Genomic DNA, 26,341 nt, shown 5'->3' with positions numbered 1-26,341 from the left:
CTCAAGTTGTTCAAATTATGGTTACTAACGAGGCCATTGCCAGGTAAGGCATTGAACAAAAACAAGACAACAGCAGCCCCTTTTTGCTGATCTACTGTTGGATGAGGGCCTCTCCCCACACCGTGCGAGTTGTGCGGGTTATATGACCATACTTCACCGCGCTGGTCAGTGCGGGTTGGTTAATGAGGAGAGCACAGATGTGGGCGCAGAGGAGTACAGCCTACAACAATGGATTTTGATACTTTTCTTTGTACTACCCACCGCACAGCACAGCTCTGCAGCCGACTTTGACAACGTTGCATACACGAAGGTCATCCATACAAGCACTATCCAGGCTCAAAACTGCTTAGCTTCTGAGATTTGATGAGGTCTGGCGCATTATTAAATGATTTAGTCAAAGGACAATTCTGGAAGACATTGCGGCCTGCTCCAATGTATACTACGCATGCCATGTGCAGGTGAATATAATTCCACTTACAATCCATTTTCTACCCTGTATGACTCAATACTTGAGTTATTATTAATTACAAAAATTGCAATTCAGGATACCATTATTTTCCTTACAATACATTTGTGATATTGAATGGGTTACATGTAGAACCATATGTATACCTCACCAAGTCAAAATGTTATCAGGATTATGAGTGTTTAGCATATGGGACGAAACTGGAATACCCAGAGACAATCCACCAAGTCGATGATGTTAAACCACTCTAAGGTTTGCGTTCACAAACACTTTCTGTTCTGCCATCTCATGGCCACTTCCAAGCACAGCAGGTTTTAAAGATTCACAGTTCAGCGTGATTCACCGACCCCTGCCTCTAAAGCGCTCGATTACAGGTGTGTGGCGTGTGTGCTCATTTATGCGGTGTTCAGAAAAGAAAACTATTTTAAGGTTTATTAAATTCATGCAGGATGCTTACGTAGCCATCGGGACAAGCGCAGCCCTCCACGCAGCTGTCCTTGCAGTTTGAGAGGATGTCATTATAGAACATGGCATTTTTGCATGTCTTGGGACACGCTGAGGTGCAAGCCGAGTACTCCATTGGGCAGTGGCCGCATTGCATGGCTAAGGATGGAACATGAGAGAGAGAGAGAACATGGTCACAAGGGATATGCAAACAGCTTCAAAGTGCGTTGTTTTATTTGGTTAATGAAAAACCTCAGACCTAATTTAACATTTTCTATGATAACATTATATATTAGTAGTCTATTAAACACACAAACAAAAAAGCCATTATTTTTCAGCATTCAAATAGCATTTTCTTCAGCATTAATACTTGAGTCAACCTCGCAATTAAATAAAAATGTCATGATTTAGGGCTGTGATTGATACTAAGAATTAGGTCCTTTTTTACAAAGTGGTGACTACATGGCATGCAACGTAAACAAATACAAAGTTTTGCATTTTTATTGTTCCTTTTCATTGCATATATAAGTGAGCTAGAATAATCAATATGAATTGATGAATCAATTAATTTCTTCACCACTATTAAATGTACACTAGTAAAAAAATACAAACAAAAAGTTTCGTGTGAAATCCAATTCCCATTATTCTATATGATTAGCATCTGGTAATCTTAATTTCTAATACATTAACTCAGTGAATACAGGTTAAATCAAAGAATTAAAAAGATTACAAATTCCCCCCTGTGGTAGAATACTTTCGTTAGATGAAACTGTGAGGAAGTTTGGGAGTGTAGCCTTGTGATTGCTACAGAAATATCTCCCAATTCTGGCAATTTTTTCCACAATAAAAAAAGATATAATTGCTGTGTTGTGCTGATCTTCTCTTTGTGTGTAGGAGGCCTCTTATAAAATGAAGAGATGATTATGTGAATAGTCCTTAGCATTTACAAGCCAGATCAAAAAGTGACCACAAGATAAATATGAGGCTTGTTTGAAAACTATATCAAGTACACACCTCCGAGGTCTGTCTGGAGACATGTCCAACAATTCCACACGCGCCAACATCGACATCACAACAAAAATCAAGTGGCACAGCTTTGCAGGCAATCTAGAAGCCAATGGCACTTCACTTACGGCAGAGTTCGTCGCTCCTCCACTCGATGGGCACACCGTTTGCACTGCACTCGTAGGCGTACGCCGCAATAGCAGTGCACAGGCACTCGCAGTCACCGCCGCTATCGCAGCCACACGCATCGTAGAGGCAACGGTCAGCGTACGGTGCCACAGCGACCACGCCGTGACAGTCGGCGAACAGAGATGAGCGGAGCACGCCGCACTTGCGCTGCGACCACGCTGCCCGGTGAGGGTGCATCAGGCACGTGTCGTTGATGACCACGGCCGGTGCGCAGTACGCGTGCACCTGCATCACATGACACGCAGTGGGGGAGAACGGCAGGGAGGGAGGGGGCGGAAGGTGTGGGGGTAAGGGGGGGGGTTTGTGGGGTTGATAAATCGAGGGACAGGAGGAGGTTGGGATTTGAGACGGAATTGTTGAGTTCATCAAATGCAACACGCAATAACAAACTGCACAGTGAAAGACATTGGTAGTGGCAAGGGTCTGTGGCAACATTTTATCGACTGACATTTTTTGTCAAACTTGGACAGTATTTACAGTTAGAGTATAATATAATAGACAAGTCTATTTTTCCCACCTTCCAGCTGTCACCGAATATGTTTGGCATCTCTTCAGGTGGTCCTGCAGCTGGTGTCACAAAGTCATCATTCTGATCACCATTGAAGTTTCCACATAAGCCTTCCACCTGTGGGATTAGATGCATATATGATTACAACAAATATAAAAGTGCAATTTTCACCATAGATATTGCTAAGAATAAATATAATTATTGTCTTTGCTAGTTATAGAATTGTACCATTTGCTTTTAATATCTACATTCGTCTAGACAGCTAATTTAGAGTCCCCAATTCCTGTCGTGCTTGGAAGAGATGAGACTCAAGCTGGGTAAACGATGGTTCCAACCGACACATATCAGGAACACTACTTAGAACCCTACTTACTTTCTTGTTTGCTTCCATCCTTTCAAATCTAAACACATGAAGGGTTTTCTGACCCCCGATGCAATGAAGAGCAAAGCACATCCGTGTGTGCGGGCAGCTCACGTACCAAACCCATGTATTTGGGGTGAAGCCTGATGTAGAGCCGCGTGCTGTAGTCCCACTGGATGGACACGCCGATGGGAGTGTCGACGAACAGATAGAGACCTGCGCGGCGAATATTGAAATTGCCGGTGGAGTCCACGACATTTTTCCCCCGCACCAGATCTATCTTGAAGACATCGCCATTGTGAGCACGCCAGTACTTGAGGCCGATGTTCTTGGTGCAAGTTACACCGCTGCTGCCGCACGGCACGTTCTCGACCGTGAGGATGAAGCCGTCGTTGTCCACGTCGCCCATGTCGGTCAAGTTTAAACTGCTGTAGTCTATCAGGCTGTAGATTGTCCGCGCAAGCACATACTGGCAGTTGCCCTGGAAGTCATAGGCACGTCCATCAAAGGTCCTGTAATGCGGGTCGCCGTACACCGTGCACACGCCTGGGCAGCGCTTGTGCTCACACTCCCAAACCTGTCCATTGCACACACTGTAGTGCAGAAAAAAAACAATGAATCCAGTTATCATCAATGCGTACTTTTTGTAAACACTTTCAATCTCATGATGAAAGTGTGAATATGCATTAGCTCTGTCTGTCTGTCTCATCGGTCAATTTATAACAGGGGTGGGGGCACTAACACTTTATTAAAGATGATCCAGTACTAATGAATATTTGGTCTAAAATAGTTGTGTTGCTCTAAGGGACCAACCCCCGATTGATGTCTGGCAAAATTTATCAAAGTGTCACCCAAAATGTGAAGCAAGCCAGAGGAAAACATACTTTCAACAACGAACAACTGTTGGAAAGAGTTACAAAACCCATGCGGATGGACATTTCTTTAATCAAAGGAATTTAGAAGATGTTGCCTTCTTGAGAAGAGACAGGGACTGGCGGTATGGTCAGTTCAAGGTATGCAGCAGTAAAAGTGAGTGTGTATATGTGCTGAACTACTGCCTAACATCGAACTCGCTGTTGGGACATTGTCCAACAAGCACATTACAAGGATACTATCCCTACAGCACCCATGCTACTGTGAATCATAGCTTGCCCCTTTAAAGTGGTTAATTCTCAAATATATAGTCCATGATGGACTCCTTATATAAACACTGCCACATGTTCCTGCTTCTCAGTTACTGAGTGTGTCTGCGTTTAGGAGTGTTGGTTGAGAAAGTTTTCAATGCAACAATTTTAAATGGGCTACAGCAATATTGCAGTAGTTCTCAGACTGTGCTATGAATGTGATGACCCATGAATTACATTCCCAGCCACGGTTAACATTAGTGCCCAACAATATCTTAATTGGTTCTGGATCTCCCCTCCCTACCCCCACCTCTCAATCAACACCCAACGACCAGCATGGTGAAGTAAGGTCATTCAACCTTCATTCCTTACACAGCATGGGGAGGCGTTCATCTGGCACTGGATTGACAAAAAAACTCTAGATTGTTATCAATGATTTCAGTGCCTGAAGAAGTTCCCAGCACGTGGAGCTAAACGTCAGACATCATGCATAACAACAACACTAAGTACAGCACAAAAGCACACCAGAGCTATCCAGCAGAACCACTTAAAACCAACGTAGTAGTATTATTTATTAGTGGACACCTTACCAGTTGTTGCAGTCGAGTGTGATGCTTTGTCCCGTTTGGAAACTTTGTCCGCCGTGATAGCAAGGGCAATGGGCGGGTTGCACACATTTAGAGCCGTCCCACACCAGGCCCGTCGAGCATTCGCAACCAGCATCGCATTTCTCCGTGATGCAGTTGGACAGGCTGGGCTGTACGGGGGGAGGCAGAATGGCATTAGGTGGGATTGGGATGAGAATACTGGAAAACACCAACAAGACACCCCGTGGCTGTCAGGTTTCAGAGATGCCACTCACAATAGATTGACCGTTCAGTGCGAAGGGAAGTGCCATTCAAACGGTTTAACTCACACACGCTGCCACTGGTGAGATTAGTTTGACAAGGGTGGGGTTATTGGTGAATATTTTTGGGTGGTTTTCCCTGTGATGTTGCGTATGTTTCTATATGAAGGCATGACACGGTAGTTTCTCGGTGTGTGAGCATGTATGGATGTATGTTGAACTTCTTCCACACCGTATGTAGCCAACCAAGCTAATCCGAGGTGCGGAGAAAGGACAACAAACTAAACACAAAAAGCAGTTTTAAAGAAAAAAAATAAATCTAGATTTTAAAGTGCATAGCTCCAGTGGCACTGTACAAGTGCATAGCACTTGAATATGTAGAATATATGAGACTTGTCAACCCTGAAACCTCCTGTTGGGGTGAATGCGGGTAGCCAAATTACAGCTGGCCAATTCTGCTAGCAACTCATTTACGCTGTCATTGCCAATTATGTCACGTACATGTCTTTAGGTAAACCCGCGATGTAACATTTGTTTGTGCCTGTTATCAGAAACTATTTGTTGAACAAAAAAAAACGAATTCCGTTTTAGGTAAATTGCTCAACTAATTTAGACAAGGGGGAATGTTTTATTTGAATATAAGCTGAGCAAGTATATACATGCTATTGGAGCTCAAATGACACCGCAATACCACCATCACCCCCTGCCGGCTATTGTTCAGTATTTAATGTAATTTTATTGTGCAGATAAGGTAATCCGACGCCCTCTAGTGGTTACTCCCACACATGACCCCTCCCTTAACCTGAGAGCTCTGCGCTCATTTATTTCACAGCAGTGGATATCATGACACTCATCAACATGTGCTGATTTTAGGCTTATCATCTTGCAACCTGTAGGAGCGCGAAACCTTTTTAAGATCGACAGAGTTGAACTATCTTGTGAGCTCCAAATACAAAAATCCCCCGTATAAAGATTGTTGGGGCAAGTGCTGTTAGTGAGCACCTATGATGACCGGCACGGTACACGAGGGGGTGGGTGGCCAGCATCACGCCCGGCCGCCTTTGTTTCCCCAGTGGCAATATTTACACACCACACTAGGTACTCATTTGAGGCTGAGTCAACCTCGGGGAGGCCCAGGACTGGTTCAGATAATAGTCACTGGTGTTGGCCATGAACAGGAATTGAACTCGCGTCGCTGGGTTTTTAGCGCAGTGCGCTAACCGCCGCAATGATGAACACAAGACACACGCACAGAAAGTGACGGAGGTATACAGATGCAGAGACGAGTAGACCAACGCAGAGAGACACGCGGAGATACACAGAGAGAGAGATATAAATAGAGACCCTGAGAGAAACAAAGACACGGAGAGAGAGAGACAAGAAGACATGAACAGAGAGACATGAACAGGTAAGGAGAGAGCACGGCACTAGAATGCGCTACCGTGGTGACATGGCTCAAGGGAAGCAAGTTCGCAGCTTTTTGCAGACGTTTCCAGTTCGAGCCCAGCGGCTACTCTGGTTATTACTGAGGGTGTAATAACCATAAATAACCATACATTTGGGTTGCCGTAGTGGCGAGATATTAACTCCCTCGTCTGGTATGCAGGAGGTTGTAGGTTCGATCCCGACGACTTTATATTTGGAGTTTGCATGTTCTTCTCATTGTCACGTGAATTTTTCTCTGGGTCCTCCGGTTTTTTCCCCTCCACATTAAGAAACATGCATTTAGAGTATTGGGCTGCTATAAACTTCAACGTGATAAGCCACTTCATTCAGCGATCATTTGTGGCCAAACCGCTTCTAAAATAAAATCAATATAGCTCAGTGGACTTTATCTGGTAAAAAAATGGTTATCGTTGTATCTGCTTTACAGTGGAAGGACTTGATCATTGTTTATTGGTGCCAGGGTCCCAATTGGCCAAATTCGAAAAATTACTAATAAATTACTCAAGTAGCATTGCACACAGCAGCAATCATCACCCCCTACTGTCAGAGGAATGCACATTTTCAGGCCAAGTGCTGAGTCACCTTGTGCCCACATGGACAGCTGCCACGAGGGGTGCCGTTTAAAATATGTTGAAATGAAATGTAAGGCGCTTTGACTTAGCTGAGGTATTTGAGAGCCATATAAATGCAAGATTATCATTATTAAATCAAGGGAGTTATATCACACGTGGCCTTGCATGAAACTGTTGCTGCCTTTTGCAAGTTTATCCAGTGAAACAGGATAAAAAATATATACTTTGCGCTCAAATCATAAATACTAAATAAATAGCCAACAAGATCAAATGAAAAGCTTTTCAGCCATGTATAGAAAGAGTTGTACGCCATTTTAAAGTGGTCTGAGATTCCTCGGCACAAAGGGTGCTATGAAAAAACAAATCATTATTATTACAGAAGGACAAATGGAAAGACATATAGACATAAATGGAGCGAGAGAGACACAGCGATAAAGAGAGAGAGAGAGAGACACACACAAATAGGGGACGAGTGGTTTTCTTCCGGGAATGAGTGTGGCGTTTCTCTGGGATTTCGTGCTCACGTTGTTCATGTTGCCGCAGGTGACAGGGCAGGAGGACTTGCACGGGGACCACTGCATGTTTTGGGGGCACAGTCCGCTGTCGTCAACGCAGCCTTCCGAGCTCCAGCAGGACCATCCACCGTACTCGCAGGTGCTGCAAGCGGAGGGACGCCATGAGGTCATTGCAAACACATACCCACGTCACGATTGGTCATCAGTATCTTCTTGGTTCTTTCGGTAAAGTCACGTAGAAGGGAAATAATAATATAATAAAAATAAAACATAATAAAATAATTCTCACGACGTTTCGGCCACAACGCAAGCGGCCATCCTCAGGTGAAGAACAGGTCTGTCTGAATGGAAAGACAGCGTCATTCAGACGCTGTCTTTCCATTCAGATGCTGTCTTTCCGACAGACCTGTTCTTCACCTGAGGACGGCTGCTTGCGTTGTGGCCGAAACGTCGTGAGAATTATTTTATTATGTTTTATTTTTATTATTTTATTATTTCCCTTCTACGTGACTTTACCGAAAGAACCAAGAAGATGAATCCCTGCAGTCACGAAAGCTTTAAATCGAAATTTGGTCATCAGTAGTTGCTTGTTCAGGAACAGTCTCGTCCCTGCCATATAAAAGTGGAACTTCCGCCACTGGACTGATTCAGAGCTACAAAGAGAAGGCGAGCACTGCTTCGACCACGTTTGAGTGAGAAACCACCGTAAAAATATATATTTTTCGCATTTTAACTTTAAGTGTTATGAGTTAGTCGTAAATCTTATACGTAGGCTTTCAAGATAAATATGATTCATTTTCGAATTCCTCCAGTCTAAATAAAGATTATGATTCTTTGTCGATCTAATGCCAATTGTCAGTTATACCCTCTGCCACCCGACATAGCCAATCAAATCAGGTTGTGACATTGGGCAAATATGCCAAATTATTTGTTTTTTCAGCAAACTGGGGGAAGAATGATGGAAAGCAAGTTATTTGTTTATAATTTTATACGACGTTTAATTGGAGATTGCATCCAGCATTATCACGTGTTAACACGTGAGAGGTGAGATATCAACACCTGATGATGCTGTCCAGCGAAACCTCATCATAAAATAGTAAAAAATTAGCTTGATCTTCACAATTATGGTTCGCTGAAAAACCAAATCATTTGGTTTATTTGCCCACGTGACAACTTCATTTGATTATGTTTATTTCGGGTGGCGGAGGGTATACGTGAAAATTGGTATTATACCGACACGATCTAACCCAAAAGTAACTAACTGTGAAACATAGTTGTTAGGAGTATAGGCAGACGATATTTTTACTAGGTCAGAACTCATTGAGGCTCCAAGTCTCTTACAAAAGTGACCTGGGTCGAAAAATATATTGCTCAGCATCATATGCAGGAGAATTGACCGAATTTTATGAACTTCCAGCCAAACTGAACATCGATATTCATGGTATTCATTGCTATCTGCCTGGTTGACGATGCTCACCAGTTTTTGCAGCCCATTTGCAAAACGCTGCCTGGCGCGTAGTTTGTGCTGCTGTAAGAACACTTGCACTGGCTCTGATCCACACAGCTCAGACCATCGAAATCAAGGAGAAGTCCATCTGGGCAGTTGCAGCCCTCCGAACATTCCTCGTGACATTCCTGCTTCCCACAACACGCACAAGACAGGAGGCTTACACGTGCACAACGACAGCAGAAGCCAGGTAACTTGATAGCATACTGACCGCTATCATCATCCGCCCCCTGTGATTGGTTGTAAAGGTTAATATAATGTATTGGTCTTTATTGATTCTTCTTTACTCAAATTATATTCATTGTATAAACATGATTTTTTTGTCATTACGCTACCGGCAACAGTTACAATTCAGGACTTGATACCATGTTTTATTTTATTTCTCCCCACTATCTACTAAACAGACTTCTTTCATCATCCAGTAATAGAGAGCTCTCTTCTGCTTGGTCTTGTACAACCCTTTATCAATCCGCTCCTCTCAGAAGAATTCCCAGTAGCATGTCGGTCATGGGAGGTTGTTTGCCCGTACGTTTACACGTTGGCCAGCGTGGGCGGACCGAGGACTGGTTCAGATATCACTCGCCACTAATGTTAGCCACGGGCGGGAATGAAACAGAGTTCGCCAGGTTCATAGAGCAATGCGCTAAGCACTGCACCACCGCTCCACCCCATGTTTGGCACTAAACCAGGCATGTTAATCGGAATGCTTTCAATGCATACTAATCTTGTTCGCAGTGTTAGTTAGAAGGGGTAACATGTTGTACAGCTGATATTTTAAGGTAGATGGCAGGCACCTCAAGGTTGCTCAGCGAGGCACAGGTACTCCTGCACGAAGAGGCACACTGCTGGTACACCATGTCACCGGGACACGTCACGGCTGAGGGAGAATTGACGAGACATCACAGCATCAGATCATATCGTTTACGCGACTGCTCCAGCACAACATTTACAGTTTAAAAATATAAACACTGTATGTTGATAAACTATGTGTGATCATTGATATGAAGCCAATACAACTGTCGTGCGCAGTATGTCATTATGTACACAAGTTACTGAATGACAGAATACTCACTGCAATCTAGAAGTAGACGCCAGTTGGCCAGGACGACTCCTCGAGAAGCACAGATGTACGCGTAGTCTGCGAATGTCTTACATTCGGCGCCTCTCAGAGCCCCAGCTGTGCACACCTCATATGTGCAGTCCTTTTTGAAAGCATCCGGGTTGACACGTGTGTGGCAAACTAAGAAAATAAAGAGGAGCGTTCAATGCAGCGCTGCGACCAAGTCACACAGAGCAAGGTGTCGACGCTTATTGGAATGAATGAATATATTTCGTAAAATGGATGAGCTGGTATATGTCAGAATATGTTCTTGCAAAAACATATCCTGCTCGCACACAAGATAATTACCTGAGATTCATTGTTAAAGGGCAACTTATAAATCTGAATTATCGTGATTAACGCAAACATAATTTTTACGTCGTTGAATTAATGCATTTACGGCACAGTGGATGCTTTTAAAGTAAAATAAGCTACAGTTTCCATACACTTCCACTCAATCGGGATGCTGTTCTAAGCCAATGTCTGAATCATAGTGTCCCGAGAGGAGCAAAGACTGTTCGGCATATTTGCAGATGTCAAGAGGATACGTACAGTTAAACGGGTCGTTCATCAGTTTGTTGCAAGTCTCTTGGGCGGCCGAGTTGAGCTGGGCGTACGTGTTGCACGGAGACGCCAGCGCCAGCGAATTGGCATCGGGGCACGAGTTGGTCGCTCCCTGCGCCACCTTCCAGCGAGCGGTGAAGGCCCACACCTCGATCTCGACATCTCCCGCACGCGTCATGAAGTCGTCGCGCTGGTCGCGGGTGAAAGTGCCGCACAGCCCGGCCACCGTGCCTTCGAGCTCGGGCGGAGCCGTCACGTACAGGCGCCGCACGCCATCCCAAGAGATGCGCAGGCCGTTGTCCAGAGTCACCTGCAGGGATGATATCACTGTGTTTTTATTTTTTTAAATGCAAGTCAGAAATCCCCACGTGAACAGGAAAGATGATTGAAAGCTGAAAAGTGCACGAAGAGGCATGGAGAGATCCATGCTTTATGAGAGACAGAAAAAGGAACACACCGTTCATCAGGGAACAAACACAAATCAGAGACTCTAATTGACAATGAATACAAATAAGTGGGCTTGTTTTAGGATACATCACTGGACGGGATTATAGCCGATAGACAGGACTGGTGATAAAATGTCAGCCATCGGAGAGAACGTGCCCACAAGATGATGACCACCATGGATATGGAGGGATGAGATCAATGCATGTGCACTAATGAGATCGATGGTAGCAGCGGATGGTGACCGCACGGATTGACATTGGCCGATGATGAAGCCTCCCACGTGGCAATGTGGACAATTCTGGTGTAAATATACATGTGACACAGATGTGTATGAAATACATTATAACCAGTGATATATATAATATCTGTGTCACGTGATTTCATTCATTTTATAAGTAGGCTTAATATTTATCTTCTGTTAGGTCAGATTGTGTGGGTATAATATTTCTTTATTTTTGCTGTCAGCCAGTGGAGGGTAATAGTTAAAAATTTACATTATACCTACACGATGTAACCCAAAATAAACTAATGATTAGTCATGTCATTTGATGTTTGATTTTGAGGTCATATATAAAATTTTATATATATATAAAAATAAACATCTGGTAGTACATATTGAATATAAAAATGTCCTTTATTTATCTAGGGAAGCCTAACTGAGTCTCAAGACTTTTTTCCAGCAGGGTCATGCATTAGGATGATTGATAAATGTATAAGTGGCTCAGAGATTGGCCAGTGTCCTCCGCCCCCAAACTGCTTTCCACCCCTCAACGTGAGGCTTCGTCATTTCTGTCGGCCACTTCATGTTTATGGTGTTCACAGAGAGTCACCCACAGAGCTCATACTTGGCACCGTACTTACCCTCACAAACTGGCCAGAGACACGTTCCACCAGGAGGCCGGGGATTTTCCGGGGCAGCTCCCCGATACGCCACCCGTTGAGCAGACACTCGAGAGGCCCTTGGAGGCGCAGCGCTTGTCCACCAGCACGAATGTTGACGGCGCGGGAACACTGCGTGGTGATGGAGCGGCACGATTCAGGTCAGGGGTTGCATGCATCGAGGCGAGTTGGTTGATGTGTTCTTCCCAGACGCAATTAGGATGTGAAGTTTATTCTTTCACAAGGTGACAGCACAATGGGATGAAGTGGGTTTTGTTTTGTTTTTGGTGTTGTTAGGAAGATGTTGTTGACTACGTGAAGAAAGTTCAAATAGACATATTAGAAGGGGAGTAAGGCGAGAAGACACGCTTCCGCCAAAGTTATTTCAAGTGTCATAATTTTGTTGTAAGGATATTTATTTTCCACCTGGAGTTTGGGTGATGAGAACTGGTTGTCAGTGGATTTTAAACTGCAAAATATATGAAAATAAAATGTTTTCATGTAATCATACATTCAGGAGATGTGTAATATTAGATTGCTGTGTAAATTATGTATCAATGCAGTGTTATGTAACTATCACTATGTTGACCTTATTTGATCCCTTTTGATAAAAAAAAAACCTGTTCATATGATTCCACAAATGTCGGAATATTATGGATAGGCGTACCTTGTACTCTAGTGGTAATGCCTTACATCGATAAGCTGATGTTGAATCGTGGTGGGTATCCTGTGAAATTCAGTGGTCATTTTGCACCTGTAGAGGGCATTAACCTTGAGTTGAATTACAGTTCCTCACACTCCCACCCTTGCTTCCCCGAGCTAGTACTGACACAGCTGGCTGTTGTTCCGTTTTCACGAGTGTGTGTCGCACCACTTTGGCAGATGATCCGCAAGCGGCTCCCTCCAGCTCTATGGCGTAGGCCTCAGCAGAGGGGTCCGAGGGTTCCACCAAGGTGTACGCGCATCCCAGAGTCAGCCCTGCCGCTTCGTAGGGTCGCTTGTCGAACGTCGTCACGTGCGTCTCTCCCACTACCTTACAAGTGGCTGCACCACACACAAGGGACCACCATCATCGTCATCACGGTGGCTAGTATCCATGGGATTTCTGCCTTGCAAAATGTTATTCAGAGTAAATAACGGTGGTAATGACGTTTTGTCGTAGTGGTTGTAGAGAGCTAGAATAAACTCAGTATTCATACTCATGTATGAATGTTTACTTAACACGAGCATGATAAGACAATGCTATACCCGCAGTACATTTCAAACACTCCTGTACCTGCATGTATATTTAATCATGTAAATGCTTATAATATACATCTGGGCTTTTACGTGAATTCACCTCTGCAAATGTGTCGAATGTCAGGTCAATTTCACTCACATTCTGGTATCCAGACATATAATTGTATTTATAGCAGGTTCTGAAAAACAAACATGCGAAGGAGACTAATTCACACACGGCTGCAACGACACATACCTTCACATGCAGTGGTCGTGCATTGCCAGTTTCCACCAACACACGTGCTGTCAGGAAAGAAAAAGATTCAAGTCATCAGATCATTGCCTACATCTGTTGGTCCTCTGAGTCAAATAACATATTAAACACGTATACATTTAAAATGGAACAGCTTGTGATACATTCAAAACTTTTCGGACTGTGCGTATATAAATTGCCTAATTTGGTTTGGAGCGGTGGCTAGCGCACATCGCTATGAACCCAGGGAGGATCCAAGTTCCGATTCCCAACCGTGGCTAGCATCATTGGCGAGTGATATTTGTAGAAACATGTAAGTGCGTGTGTGGACCACGGGAGATGGAATGATGTAGCACGTGCTGTTCATAGTTGAGACAGTTGATTTACAACAGTAAAGTAGAATTATGTTTCGGCATTTACTTAGTAATTGTTATGAGACCATCCTGATTGGAATCACCTTAGTCTACAATTAGCAAAGGTGCCGTGGTGGAAGAAGAATAAAAAGAAAAATAACCAACGTATCTGAACCGATCCTGGCCTCCCCGCGTTCACAAACCCGCACTAAACAGCGTGATGAACGAAGTACGGGCAAACCACCGCCTACAATCGGCCGACACAGCTCTTTAAGGCATTCATTTAATTAATCAGTGGGGATAATAAAGTTCCCTTTTAAATATCGAGCGATGGTATTCCCAGTGTCGTGGTAAATATAGTAATTATCAGCTTCGATGGGTGCTGCAATTGGTCAGGTGGGGCCCCAATATTTGATTTGCGCAATTTGCGGAAGCCAAACTTTATTGCTCTAATTAAATAAAAAATATATAGTGGAACGTAAATGAAAGCATTTTAATATAATAAATTTAAACCGCGTTTTAAATACGTTTGTTGTTGAAAACATCTCTCATGGTGGTTGTCAAAAGGCCCCAACTCTTAGCTTTGGCCACCAGGGGGGGCCAATGCACCCCTGCCCCAACGTTAGTTACGCAATTTGGTATTCCAAATGCAAATTGCAACATTATTGTGGGACCTTTGCGCTTGTTGAGCCCTCTGCTGGAACCAGCCAGCAAAACGCGCCCTCCGTGTTACTCCGCATGCTCACCAGTTGTTGCAGTCGACGAGGATGATGCTGCCAGTGGGATATTCATCTCCCAAGCTCGAGCAGGGACACTGGTCCTGCGTGATGCAGGTCTTGTCGTGCAGCAGGGTACCGTCCGGGCAGTGGCAGCCCTCCACGCACTGCTGGTTTTCGCAAGTGAACACGGCGCTCTTGCACGTATGCGGGCAGGCGCTCCCACAGTCGTCGTACACCATGGACGGAGGACATTCAACGTCTGTGCAATGCAATTGGGCAGGGGGAAGGGGGCAAAGAGTGAGTTAAAGAGAACAAAAATGCTTTCGGTTGGTGGTCAGTGCTGTCACCGAGACTTTGTGCCTGGCTGGGTAAAGTTAGCTAGGAGGCTTAGGAGGTCAGTCGGAGCGCTGAGCTAACACGACTGAGATCATGGGTTCGAATCGAGGCAGATGTCTGTGATTTACACTGATCTTAAGTGTTGTGAGTTGATTGTCTCAACCCTGCCACCAATGACTGCACGCAAAAAAACCATGTAGTTCTGTATAGTTTTACACGTTCAGCTATGTGGTGGTATACTGGAGGTCGCGGGTTAAATCCCGACCCTCACGCCTATTTGGAATTTGCATGTCTGTGATGTCTGTCTCCCCGTGGTTGTGAGTTTAGATGATTTAGCTATTATAAATATTCACATAAGCCACTTCGTTGAGCTATCATTTGTGGCCAGATCGCTTCTGAAAAAGAGCTATGTAGAGCTTTACCTGGTAAAATAAAAATTGTAAAAAAATAAATAGCTCCAAAAGTATGTTATACGTAGCAGAGCATGTGAAAAAGCAATGCTTATTGTGTACCCGAAAACTCTTCATGAGCACATAGTGTTCTATGAAAAAGAGTAATTGCCCGAAAAGTCAACTGTTTAAGATATTTTTTTTCCTTTTAAGACCACAGTATTATTGATCAACGTGTTCATTTGTTGTTGTTGTTATTTTTGTTGTTCACCACTGGCAGCGCCGTTGTCATCAAATAATTTGTGTGCACCAGAGGTCACCTGAGTTGATCTCAGAAGTGTCTCTGGTGTGTTGTGTCACCCTTTGTCAGCCTTTCTCACACATGGGAGGGTCCCCAACGCACTGCGATCGATCTAAATGGCTACCTCTGTCTTCGTGACGTGACGCCAATAGCACATTCAGTGGGTGAAAAAGGAAAAAAAGTGGATCGAACTCCTTTCGGATTCATAGTACAGTTTCGCAAGAAGTTTATATTCTTGATTCTTTCGGTAAAGTCACGTAGAAGGGAAACAAAATAATACAAATATAAAACAATACAATTATCACGACGTTTCGACTGCAACACAAGCAATCATCATGCGTTGCAGTCGAAACGTCATGAGAATTTTATTGTTATATATTTTTATTATTTTATTGTTTCCCTTCTACGTTACTTTACCGAAAGAACCAAGAATATGAATCGGAATCGCAGGTTTATTCCATCGACTCGCTTGCGGTGGTTGGGGGCTATAACGTGAGAGCAAGGTGTGTGTGTGTGGAGGTGGGAAAGGCGTGAGAAAGACGCACGGCACAGATCCGGTGCCCGCCAGCTGAGCCTGTGTCCGCGACGCGAGCACGCCCCGGCATACGCCTCGAAGGAGGCACAGTGGCAGTCGGTTCGGTTGTTCATCAAGCAGAGGCACACGTCCTCCAAGCAGGCGCGCATGTACGGCTCTGGGCTCACGTCCTGCAGAGAACAGTCGTGACAACACGCGTCAAATGAAGGGGGCAGCCTTCAAACCAGAGGCGGCCACAAAACCAGTGTCGAGTCGCCACCAACTTTGCTTCGTTATCCCAACAACTAGGCTGTTTTTTTTGCGGGTGTATATTGCAGTAAATCTGAAATATTCAATAGAAAAATTGTTCAGCTCATGATTATTAATGACGGGGGAGGGGGGATTGCCCGATGTGGAGGGACGTCACCAGCTAATGGTTATTGGGGAGGGGTGCGGCATGTGGGGTGACGTCACCCCCTTATGGTTATTGAGGAGGGGTGCGGCATGTGGAGTGACGTCACGGATAAAGCCTATTATTTTGTCATCGTCTTTCGAACTTCATCTGAAATTAGCGTTGTCTTGGTTTTTTATCGTTGTAAGTAATGATTTATTGCTTGCGCGATCCCCACTGGCTTTCATTTTCAATCTTAAATTCACTTCACAAGTTCAACGGGATATGCAGTGTCATGAAGAAGAGGTTCCTCTCGTCAGGCATTTCCTGGCAGCATACCCGATAAAGCTCAACGCAGTTTGAGCGAAACCTCGTCGTATTTTGATGTTAAATTCAGTCATGAAAAGTCACCAGTGAAGAGGAGGATTATTATTGGTCAGGATTTGATTAACACATTATCCCGTACAAATAATATGTGTACACGTGACAATCTTGTCTGATGGTGGAGGGCTCGTGACAATAATTTTGCCATAAAACTACCACGTGGCCTAAATCCCAAAAACGTAAACGTGGATCAATTAAGTAACATTCATGCATCTGACTAGTATTTCTCACTATAACGCAGGATTAACCTACCTCGTGTAAAGTGTGATGCGTGCTTGGTAATACGTACGTCTGTGCAGTTGGAGAACTGATTGTGGCGGATCTTCTTGCACTGCAGATAGGCTATTGGAAGCGTATCTGGCTGACACATGCTCACGGCCGATGAGCTTTTAAGGCAGCTGTCATCTGAAAGGGCAAAGTAGCAATGTATTTCATAAATGTACGTTTCAAAAATAAGAATAATATACTCTGTAGAAAATACATCCACCGCAGAGATAGAGCGATGACGTCCCCTTGTGTGCAGGAGATAAGATGGATTGTCGCATCACAAGACTGACAGATGGTGGACAGCTTGAGGAGGCCTTCATCCAGCAGTGGATTGATCATGGCTGCTGATGATGCAAGTCCTTAGTGCCACATTTATCATTATCGCTTGCGTGGGTACATATTTTTTGACGTCCCATGTGTAGTGTTCGTTAAAAATATTAAACAAAGCTACACGTATCCAAGACGTGGCATGTATATGTGTGTACACGCATCCACTGCTGGATGTAGGATGCAGCCACACCGTGTATGTCGTGCGGGTTATTTGATGATCACGCTTGTCACTGTGAGTTGGTGAAGGTGGCGAGCTTAAATGTAGTAACGCTGGTACGTTATAACAGTGGATTTCATTCCATCTCTTATCTATGTCTTGCTTGAATCGACAGACGTGGCGTAACTATATTATCAGGTCAGGGGATGTGGCAATCTGTCAGGTGGGGTCCCGATATTTGATTCGTTTCGCACGGTCTCTTGCCTAATTACATCATTACGCTCACAGTCTCGCTTTAGGGGCGCTCCAGATTCGCAAAATGCAGCGGCTAGTTATGCTACTAGCGTCTCATTTGTTCAATACTGTGTTTACTATGAACCTCAATGTAACAGGCGTACCATAAAATCATGATCTTTTCTCACACGCAGGAGTCTTCACATGCAATGTATGGTTGGCACAAGAATATAATTCGAATACATTAATTCTCCACGCCCTGTGATATATTGCGCAGTGGCATAGCATGGTTGGCATGGGCCCTGGTGCAATAAGTGAAATGGAGTCCCCTATTAATCAACTTCCACCCTCCTCACTCCTTCCTCAAACCCTTTTCGTAGCCCACAGCCTGAGCCTTTCCGGCCCGTGGGCCAGTGGTGCAATATCGCACACTTTTGACAGCTACTGCCACTGCATTTAGATTATTTATCGCAGATTTTGCTAATATAAATTTCCAAATGATAAACCACTTTGTTGAGCTATCATTTGTGGCCAGGTCGTTTATGAAAAATAACTTAATAGCTTAGTGGGCTTTACATGGTAAGATAAAAAATGTGTTTAGTTTTATTTGTATATTAAAAAAAAAAGTGCTTTGTTTAACTTTCCTATACTTTGCACTCCTGTCGTGTTTTTCGTATTGTTTGATGTTGTAACGTTCTGACCCGCCTCTACTGGACATCTGTGAAAAAGGGCTTTAAAGCTAATCGGATTCTTCCAGTAGAAACACATTCTGTTCATTACACGTACCCTCGCCGGGCTCCGTGGCTCGCCAGCTCATTCCGAAGGCGAGCGGGCAGGTAGCGAGCCGTCCGTTCTTCCCGGTCAAGTCGTCCGATGTGTCGTTGTTGAACAGGCCGCAAAGACCGCACGTTTTCTGACTGAGCTCGTTGGTGACCATCACGGATATTGCATTTTCGCCGTCCCAGCGCACGGTGAAGCCCAGGCCGCTGCGAACGAGGATGGAATCGGCGATGCGCTCGATGAGGAGGCCGTTCCACGACGTGGGAATGGAGATGAGGCTGGAGCCCGAGGAAGCCACGGGGCCGTCGTCGCTGCCACTGAGGTCGAGGGCGATGAGCCCGATGGTGATGGTTAAGTTCCTGCGAGAGCGCATCGTACGTCAGACAAGGGAGGTCAATGATGATGATGATGAATCAGGAATGATTATCATGCATTTGGAACTCGCTGTCTCATTCAATAACAGTGTACTCGTAAAATAATAAAGGTACCTTAATTATGGTTCTATGAGCCTCGGGCACAATTAATGAACTCTAGAAATGTAAAAGGTGTTATAGTCTGGCTCTTTGAAGCTCCATAATCGGGCTATCTGCACATTATTTCATAAAATGATGGATGTGTGTGCGTACGTATACACCTATTTTAAAGGTGCAGTGACTGCTAATGTCCACTAACTGCTCATGTCCAATCAAACTAAATGTCGCAGGCCATTCCTGCTGTGGTGTCGGACCTCTTGCAGTTGGCGAGCGAGTTGCACGGCCGCACAGTTCTCAGCACCACGGAGAAGGTCTGGTCCGTGCAGTCTCCCGCCAGCAGATAGGAGCAACCTCCGCGGAACTCGAACAGGGACCCATCAAAGGAGCGGAAATGGCTGAGACCCCACGCCACGCACTCTCCGGGATTGCCTGTGGGTCATGTGCAAATGATACGCTTGTACTCCACAATAGAGGGGAGGGGACATGGTGCAGCAGGGCTGGAGGGACACAGGGCTCTTGACCGTCAGGACAAGAAATGAGCCATGCTAGGCTGTTCCAAGATAGCACTAGCACGGATTGGATATGATTTCATATAGTCGTGGAAACGTAGCATTTGTTGTTAAAAGTGTATTATATAAGCAGAGCTCCCTTCTGTGTTTCCACATATACATACAACATGCTTCAGTCTGTCGGACTATTGGCTTTCTAGACCAGTATTATCCAGCAGCATTTGTTAATCGAAGCAAAGAAACTGGACCGGTTTTGACCTTTTGGGTCTCATCGGTAGAGTCAGGCTTGTAAAACAAATCTTGTCCATGGCCAGAATGAGGACTTGGGTGACTGGATTTGGTGGCACGTCTGCTAACGCTAAAGTTCCCACTGACGGCGCTGATTACCAGCGGCATAGTACCATGGTTGGCATGGGCCCCGATGGAAGGAATGACACTGGGTCCCCTGTCCAATTCCTCGCCAGCCCACCCCCTTTGTAGCCCGGCCTGGGGCCTGTCTGGTCCGTGGGTCCTGGGTGTCTCAGTGTCGGAAACGACACTAATGCCCCCTCCGGCTCGTGCGTTCCCGGTGCAGTTTCACCGCCTGCACAATCGATAGCTGCGCCGCTCCTCATTACCCTTAATAGGCCGATGTGAACACCGTGTGCTGAGTCTCATCGTACCTGGCTCGAAGTAGACCGTGTTCATTTGCGAAGGACTCGCGATGTCTTCCGCTGTAGAGATAATGGGATACATCATACGGGTCAATTGACTGCACACGCGGATATAAAACATACTAAATAGCGCACAATTTGTGTGGTCCATGTAGAGTCCAATCCATAGCTAGATGAGGGCCTCCCATCGCCGTGTGGATGTTATTTAACCACACTTAACCACGTTGGTCAGTGCGTAATTCACTCCATTAATAACACTGCGTAACAAATGTATAATTTTTTTGTTTCTGGGAAGTAAGTGTTATTTCCTAATTGCTATTATTCCCCACAAATTTTACTTTTGTGACCAGGACAGTGATATTTTGAAATTGACCTATTTTCAATGAGAAAACGCGGTGTGCATTTGTGTCAGTCCTTCACATAAAGTTCTGGTCACAAAAGCAAAGTTTTTTGAGGCATAAGCAATAAAAAACAAAAATTAACCCGTAAAAACAAAGTTTTTCACTATAAATCCTTTATATGCGTGGCGGCTAGAGTCCTCTCGTCCTCTGGCTTGAGATGGCTGCCACCTATGGGTCAGATGATTGCCTGCCACCATTAAGCAATTGGTAATTAAATATATTTTATTTTTTCCTAAAGAGTGTAAAATTTTGGAAAAAAATGTTCACGAAAATAAATTGTCACGCACAACAAGTCTGTGTGCAAAATGTCAGCTCGATTGGATCACGGGAAGTGGGTTAAAAAACGACCGAAAGATTTGCACGGTCGTAAGCACGCAAGCAAGTGAACTTAATATAAAGGATTTAATAACACTTACTACCCAGGAACAAAAATCGTGTTACATAGTATAAGCGAAGGCAGGGGGAGCATAGTAGCTGAAGCATAGAAATACAAGTACTGTAGCGTCGTCTGCTGCTCACCACCCTGCTGCCTACATTTGTTGTCCAGCCTCAAGCCTGCTAAGCTTTCAAGATCTGACGAGATCGGGCACATTACGGGTGATTCAGTCATGGGTCAAACTGAAATTTGAGTTGACATCTGAATAATCCCGCTGATAGGCATCGTTGCTTATTATTGTCACTAAAAAACATTTCTTCAATGTCGCATAGGATCCATTTCTTTTGTTAACCACCACAAAACTTCCCGAAACCCTAATCCATTATCACATCAGATTACCTATGATATGTTTATATTTGGTGCCTTTACGTCCATTATCTGACCCACATTATCCTCCCCATATTTGTCCAGCGCTTGTTATTTTAATGTCATACCGGGCACCAAATCACACACTGTAGATAGCACGTAGTAAGCTACGCGTGTGCGTGCTGCATTAGATCAATGGGCCATTGCAATGCACACTCCAGCACTCATTTGTCACACACATATATGCACACTCCAGCACTCATTTGTCACACACATATTTTGGGGGGGGATGTGTCCCCCCCCAATATATATTATAATTACGACCTTGCTTCAATATATTCAGGACTACAGAGCTTGGACAAGTGTCGTTGGTGTCAGATGATCTGTGGTTCCTCGCGCTTCTGAGTCTTTTTTCTCGTGTGGAGCGTGAGCGACGACTGTGCGCGTTCCAATTTGAAATTATTATAACTGAGTCTTTGCGAGTGGGTGACCCGGACGCAATTTCGGCACCCGACACACCACATTCAGCATACAAGTGTACGTATGTGTTCGTGTCTATAGCACACTGCTCGGATGGTGACTCACGGTAACACTGTGGGAAGCTGCCGTTCCAGTGGCCGTCGATACAGGCGATGAGTGGCGGGTCGATTGCCATCGCAAAGCTGTAGCCTTGGGCACAGTCTGCTCGGCAAGTCTGCTCTCCCGTCACCTCCATCACGCAGCTCACGGCACCGTTCAACGGCGGATCAGGTGTGGAGCACACGATCCGATTCACTGTGGGAAAAGGCACAAAAGGGTTCGGGCATCGGGAGGATGGAACGCGGGGCTAGGGATCATGATGATGATGATGGTGGTGGCGGTGCATGGTGGATGCGGAGGGGACGCGACGAAATGTCGCGGTGTCTGACGTTTCGTTCCACGTGCTGAGCGCTTCTACAGGAACTGAATCGAGTTCCTGAAGGAGCTCCCAGCATGCGAAACTGACAAACCGAGCAACCAGAAAACGCATTGGAGAGCTGTACAGCACAACCACGAAAATGTACGCAGTTGCTGGAGAGATTGTAGATCGATGAAGGAAGGTGTCATGGGGGCGATGTGGAGCAGTGACCACGTGTGGTTTGGAGAGGTCTAGTCGTGTTAGGTATGCTGCTTGCCAAATTAATTTTACTCTGTAGTGCATAATTATTATTTGAATTGTACACATTCGGTCCGTTTGTCAATCCACTGCTGGATGAGGGCCTCCCCCACGGACTACGCTGGGTTTATTTTGACCAAACGTTGCCACGTCGGGTCAGTTTACAAATAGTAATTAAATCGTGAAATGCCACTATACAGTAGTTCAGCATTATAATTAAGGGCATTAATTAAATATATCACCACTGCATGCGTTGACTTTTAGATTAAATAATACTTTCAACCTATACCAAAATTAATTGTAATGTATAGCCAGTGCTACAACGATGATAACACGTAATACATCTTTTAAAATGTAATTCTTCATGACCAATTAACGGCCCGTCCGTGACACGTCTCTGTTAGAGCCCTCTCGTGGTGATTGGATGCATGCGGCGTCAGACGACGTCAACATAGGAGACTGGGAGACAGGGGGAAGACGGGGGAGACGGGCCGTGCCGGGTCCCGCAAGAGAACTGAAGTGGAGTTTCGTTTTTGCCGGTTACTCACGGATGCAATTCGGCATCTCTGCCGAAGGCGTCCAGTTTCCGCTTCGACAGTTGTAGACGCCGGTAATTCCGCCCTGCAAGTGCAGATTTCTGATGTGAGCACTCGACGCAGTAACTGTTGACGATGATGTGGCTATGGTGCGCAAGGAACAAAATAACCTTCAAGAACGTTGACCTTAAAAGCAAAACATATAATAGGCGACCTTACAAGCAATGTCCCGAAGAAGGACCATTGCATGAAACTTCGTTTATTAATGTTTTGTTATTTTAAGGCCGTGTTCTTGACGAATGTGTTGAGGTTTTGTTGTTGAAGGTAATGGTGTAGCCCTGAAATGTCTTCCTCACTCCACTGCTGGCGGAGAGGCCTGCACGACAGTGAGCTCGAGAGGCAATTCTAGAGGGTATTTTGGTCTACTATTCCACGTTGGTCAGACGTCTCGGAAGTGGTGAGAGTACACACACAAATGCCACTGCGGGAGATTGAACTGGTGACCCCAGGATTAAATAACGCGGATGATTTATCTGACCACTGTCATTATCAAATGTTTTGCAAATCGACTTTTTCAAAAGTTTGGTTGTTTTATGTCTAACTGATGTTTCTAAATATGTTGAGGAAATCGACAAAATGTAGATTTTTTGTAAATTAAATAATCGTGAGGAAATGCCCGTGAAATTTCACCGTTCAAATCCGACAAAATATGATATTTGTTCCTCAAAATATCTCACGCGCACACACGTACACCCTTCAACACACACGTGAAAATATATGCATATATCCACATAGGTATATTCATACACAAATACATACACAGTTCAGATGGACGGACAAGTTACGATATTATATACTGCATATACTGCACAAATGGTACAGGATTGTTTATGTCTGGATATTGATAAAATTCACAGCGGTTGGTCAATTTATTGCTTGATAGAGGCCTCCCCACGCCGTGTTGGTCGTGAGGGTTCAATGACCATACTTCACCACACTGGTCGATGCGTGGTTGGTGAAGGGCAAGAGCGGGGCAATGCCCAGAAGCAAGTTCAGATACCACTCGCCACTGATGTTATCCGTGGCTGTGAATTTAACTCGGGTCGTCAGGTTCATATCGCAGTGCGCAAACGACCCATGCCATATTGGGCAATTCCAATATACATATATAAAGTGAGACGCCCCGACATTCACCTGTAAGTGGTATCCTTTCATACAGGAGACGGTACATGACAATTGGCCTTGTGAGTCGGACGCGCATTCAAGGTATCCGCTTTCGGGGGGTCGCAGTGGTTCGCATGATTTGAAGAAATCGTCGGCTTTAGACTTTTCAGGTCTGGCAGGAGGGAACACAGAGTATATGATCAACATTTCATCGTCAGTATCTTTTGAAAGAGACATTTGAGTGACTCGTCATCTAAATGATCCTTCGAGTAATTCACTAAAGGCCCGCGGAGACTCGCGGGCATTTCCACCTGTTCGCCTGGAGGGCAGCGGCATAGATTGCTTGGTATGGGCCCTGGTTCAAGAAATGAAATTGGGCCCCCTGTCCAGGAGTCCTGGCCCAGTTGTGCTGCCCGCACACTCACTAGCTAAGCCATTGCTGGAAAGAGCGATAGCAAACCGTGGGCTGTTTTTCATCATCATTAGCAGTGGTCAGCTGTTGTCTATCCACTGATGGATAAAGGCCTCCTCAAGCTATACCCATCTCTCCGCATCCTGGAGTGTGGTTGTGGTGTAATGTAATACAGTATGTCTAATCTCACATTACCATTAATTCAGATTTATCAGCCAATTTATTAAAGAAGGGCTTTCGAATATGTTACAAATATCCATTAGCCAGTGTTTTACATAGGTTCCTAACGTTTATACAGTTATATATCAGTTTGCCGTAAATGTTAACAGACCATTTTTGTTGGAAAGTTTTGAAAGGCTCATGGTGAAACTGACAGAAGAGTTGTAGTTCCATCCCCTACAGCAACAACTCAGCTTTTGAGTGCTGTTTCGCATGTATTGACCTCTGATATAATAATCTTGGGATATTTGTAGATGTAGCGACTAATTTAATCAATTTTAGGTTATTGGAAAGTGTTGTGATAGCAGCATGTATTCGCCTAAATAATAAAAAATACAGTGAAATTAAATACAACTATTTTAATATATTCAATGAATTAGCTCAGAACTATTTCTTAATTTTGTAAACGTGTAACTATTATCTTGATTGTATATGTTTATCATATGATAACGTACAGCTCTTTGTAAAGCCACTTTTGGAATAAAGCTTCCCCACACCTTGTCGGTTATGGGGGGTTGTTTGACCATACTTCACCACGCTGGTCAATGCGGGTTGGTGAAGGAGAGACCTGGCACCAGTTCAGATATCACTCGTCACTGGTGTTAGCCGTGGCCAGGTAATCGAACTCAGGTCGCCGGGTTCATTGTGGTGTGTGCCAAGCACTGTGCCACCACTATATAGCCCGTTGATCGTGTAATTATTGTCCCACATGTCTATGATCTGATGTTTTTGCTCAACGGATTTTCTTCCATGGAAACTATAACCTGTAGAAAGGCAATCGCTAGAAGGGTTATTTGGTCACTTTCATTCATTTACTTACAATAAGTGTGTAAAATGTACTAACCAACACAACTCCGATCATATTTGAAGCGAATACGATACATTTCATTGTGACCATGAAGCTAATGAATAGAATCATCAACCACTGGCATACAATAATGAAATGGCACACAATAAACATCACAGCCATTGTTTTTTCTATGGAAGAATGAGATTTAATATATTTCTGTGCCTCCATGATGAAGGCCTCTTCAAAATATCCTGAAATTCTGTCGTAAGATGGAATCATGTTATCTACTTCACGAGCTGGTCAGCGCGTGTTGCTTATATACATATACCAAATGTAATTAAAAAAAAACCTGCACTGACAATGTACATATACATTCGTCAAAATGTTGGTCAATAAGATATCCAGAATATGTCCTAAATAGCTACTTAAACTACATGGAAATTTTACTTAATCGTACCGAACATTTGTTTCAAATGCCCTGTGGAATGTTACCAGCCGAATATGCCGCTGCCACCTGCTGTGCTGTCACGCCCGCGTCTGTGACGCAAACGTCGAACGCTGTTCAGCACGTGCGCGCACAATGCGAACAATACGGGAAGGAAGACGAGATGGCGAGAGTAACAAAGAGGTCAAGCATACTCACAAATCGGTCAGTAACACTGTCAGCACGATCAACGTGCGGCACACCCAGGCCGATGGTCCTGCCAT

The 26,341-nt window shown here is 44.5% G+C and overlaps 1 protein-coding gene across 1 annotated transcript; it reads right to left on the bottom strand.

Annotated features, from left to right (window-relative positions):
- Positions 1-2,035: 2,035 nt before the first annotated feature.
- Positions 2,036-26,341, bottom strand: LOC144938094 (SCO-spondin-like). The gene is made up of 20 exons (XM_078865791.1): positions 26,321-26,341; positions 23,061-23,133; positions 21,963-22,151; positions 20,244-20,294; positions 19,327-19,501; positions 18,606-18,958; positions 17,121-17,236; positions 16,088-16,247; positions 14,544-14,775; positions 13,448-13,494; positions 12,770-13,017; positions 11,956-12,105; positions 10,636-10,957; positions 9,779-9,861; positions 8,955-9,112; positions 7,487-7,619; positions 4,688-4,854; positions 3,092-3,566; positions 2,622-2,729; positions 2,036-2,329 (listed from the first exon to the last, which is right to left on the bottom strand). The coding sequence occupies exons 1-20, from the start codon at positions 26,339-26,341 to the stop codon at positions 2,036-2,038; spliced, it is 3,555 nt and encodes a 1,184-aa protein (XP_078721917.1).

The sequence above is a fragment of the Lampetra fluviatilis genome, chromosome 21, assembly GCF_964198595.1.
Source record: "Lampetra fluviatilis chromosome 21, kcLamFluv1.1, whole genome shotgun sequence".
NCBI lineage: Eukaryota > Metazoa > Chordata > Hyperoartia > Petromyzontiformes > Petromyzontidae > Lampetra > Lampetra fluviatilis.
This window is presented reverse-complemented; position numbering and strand designations above follow the sequence as displayed.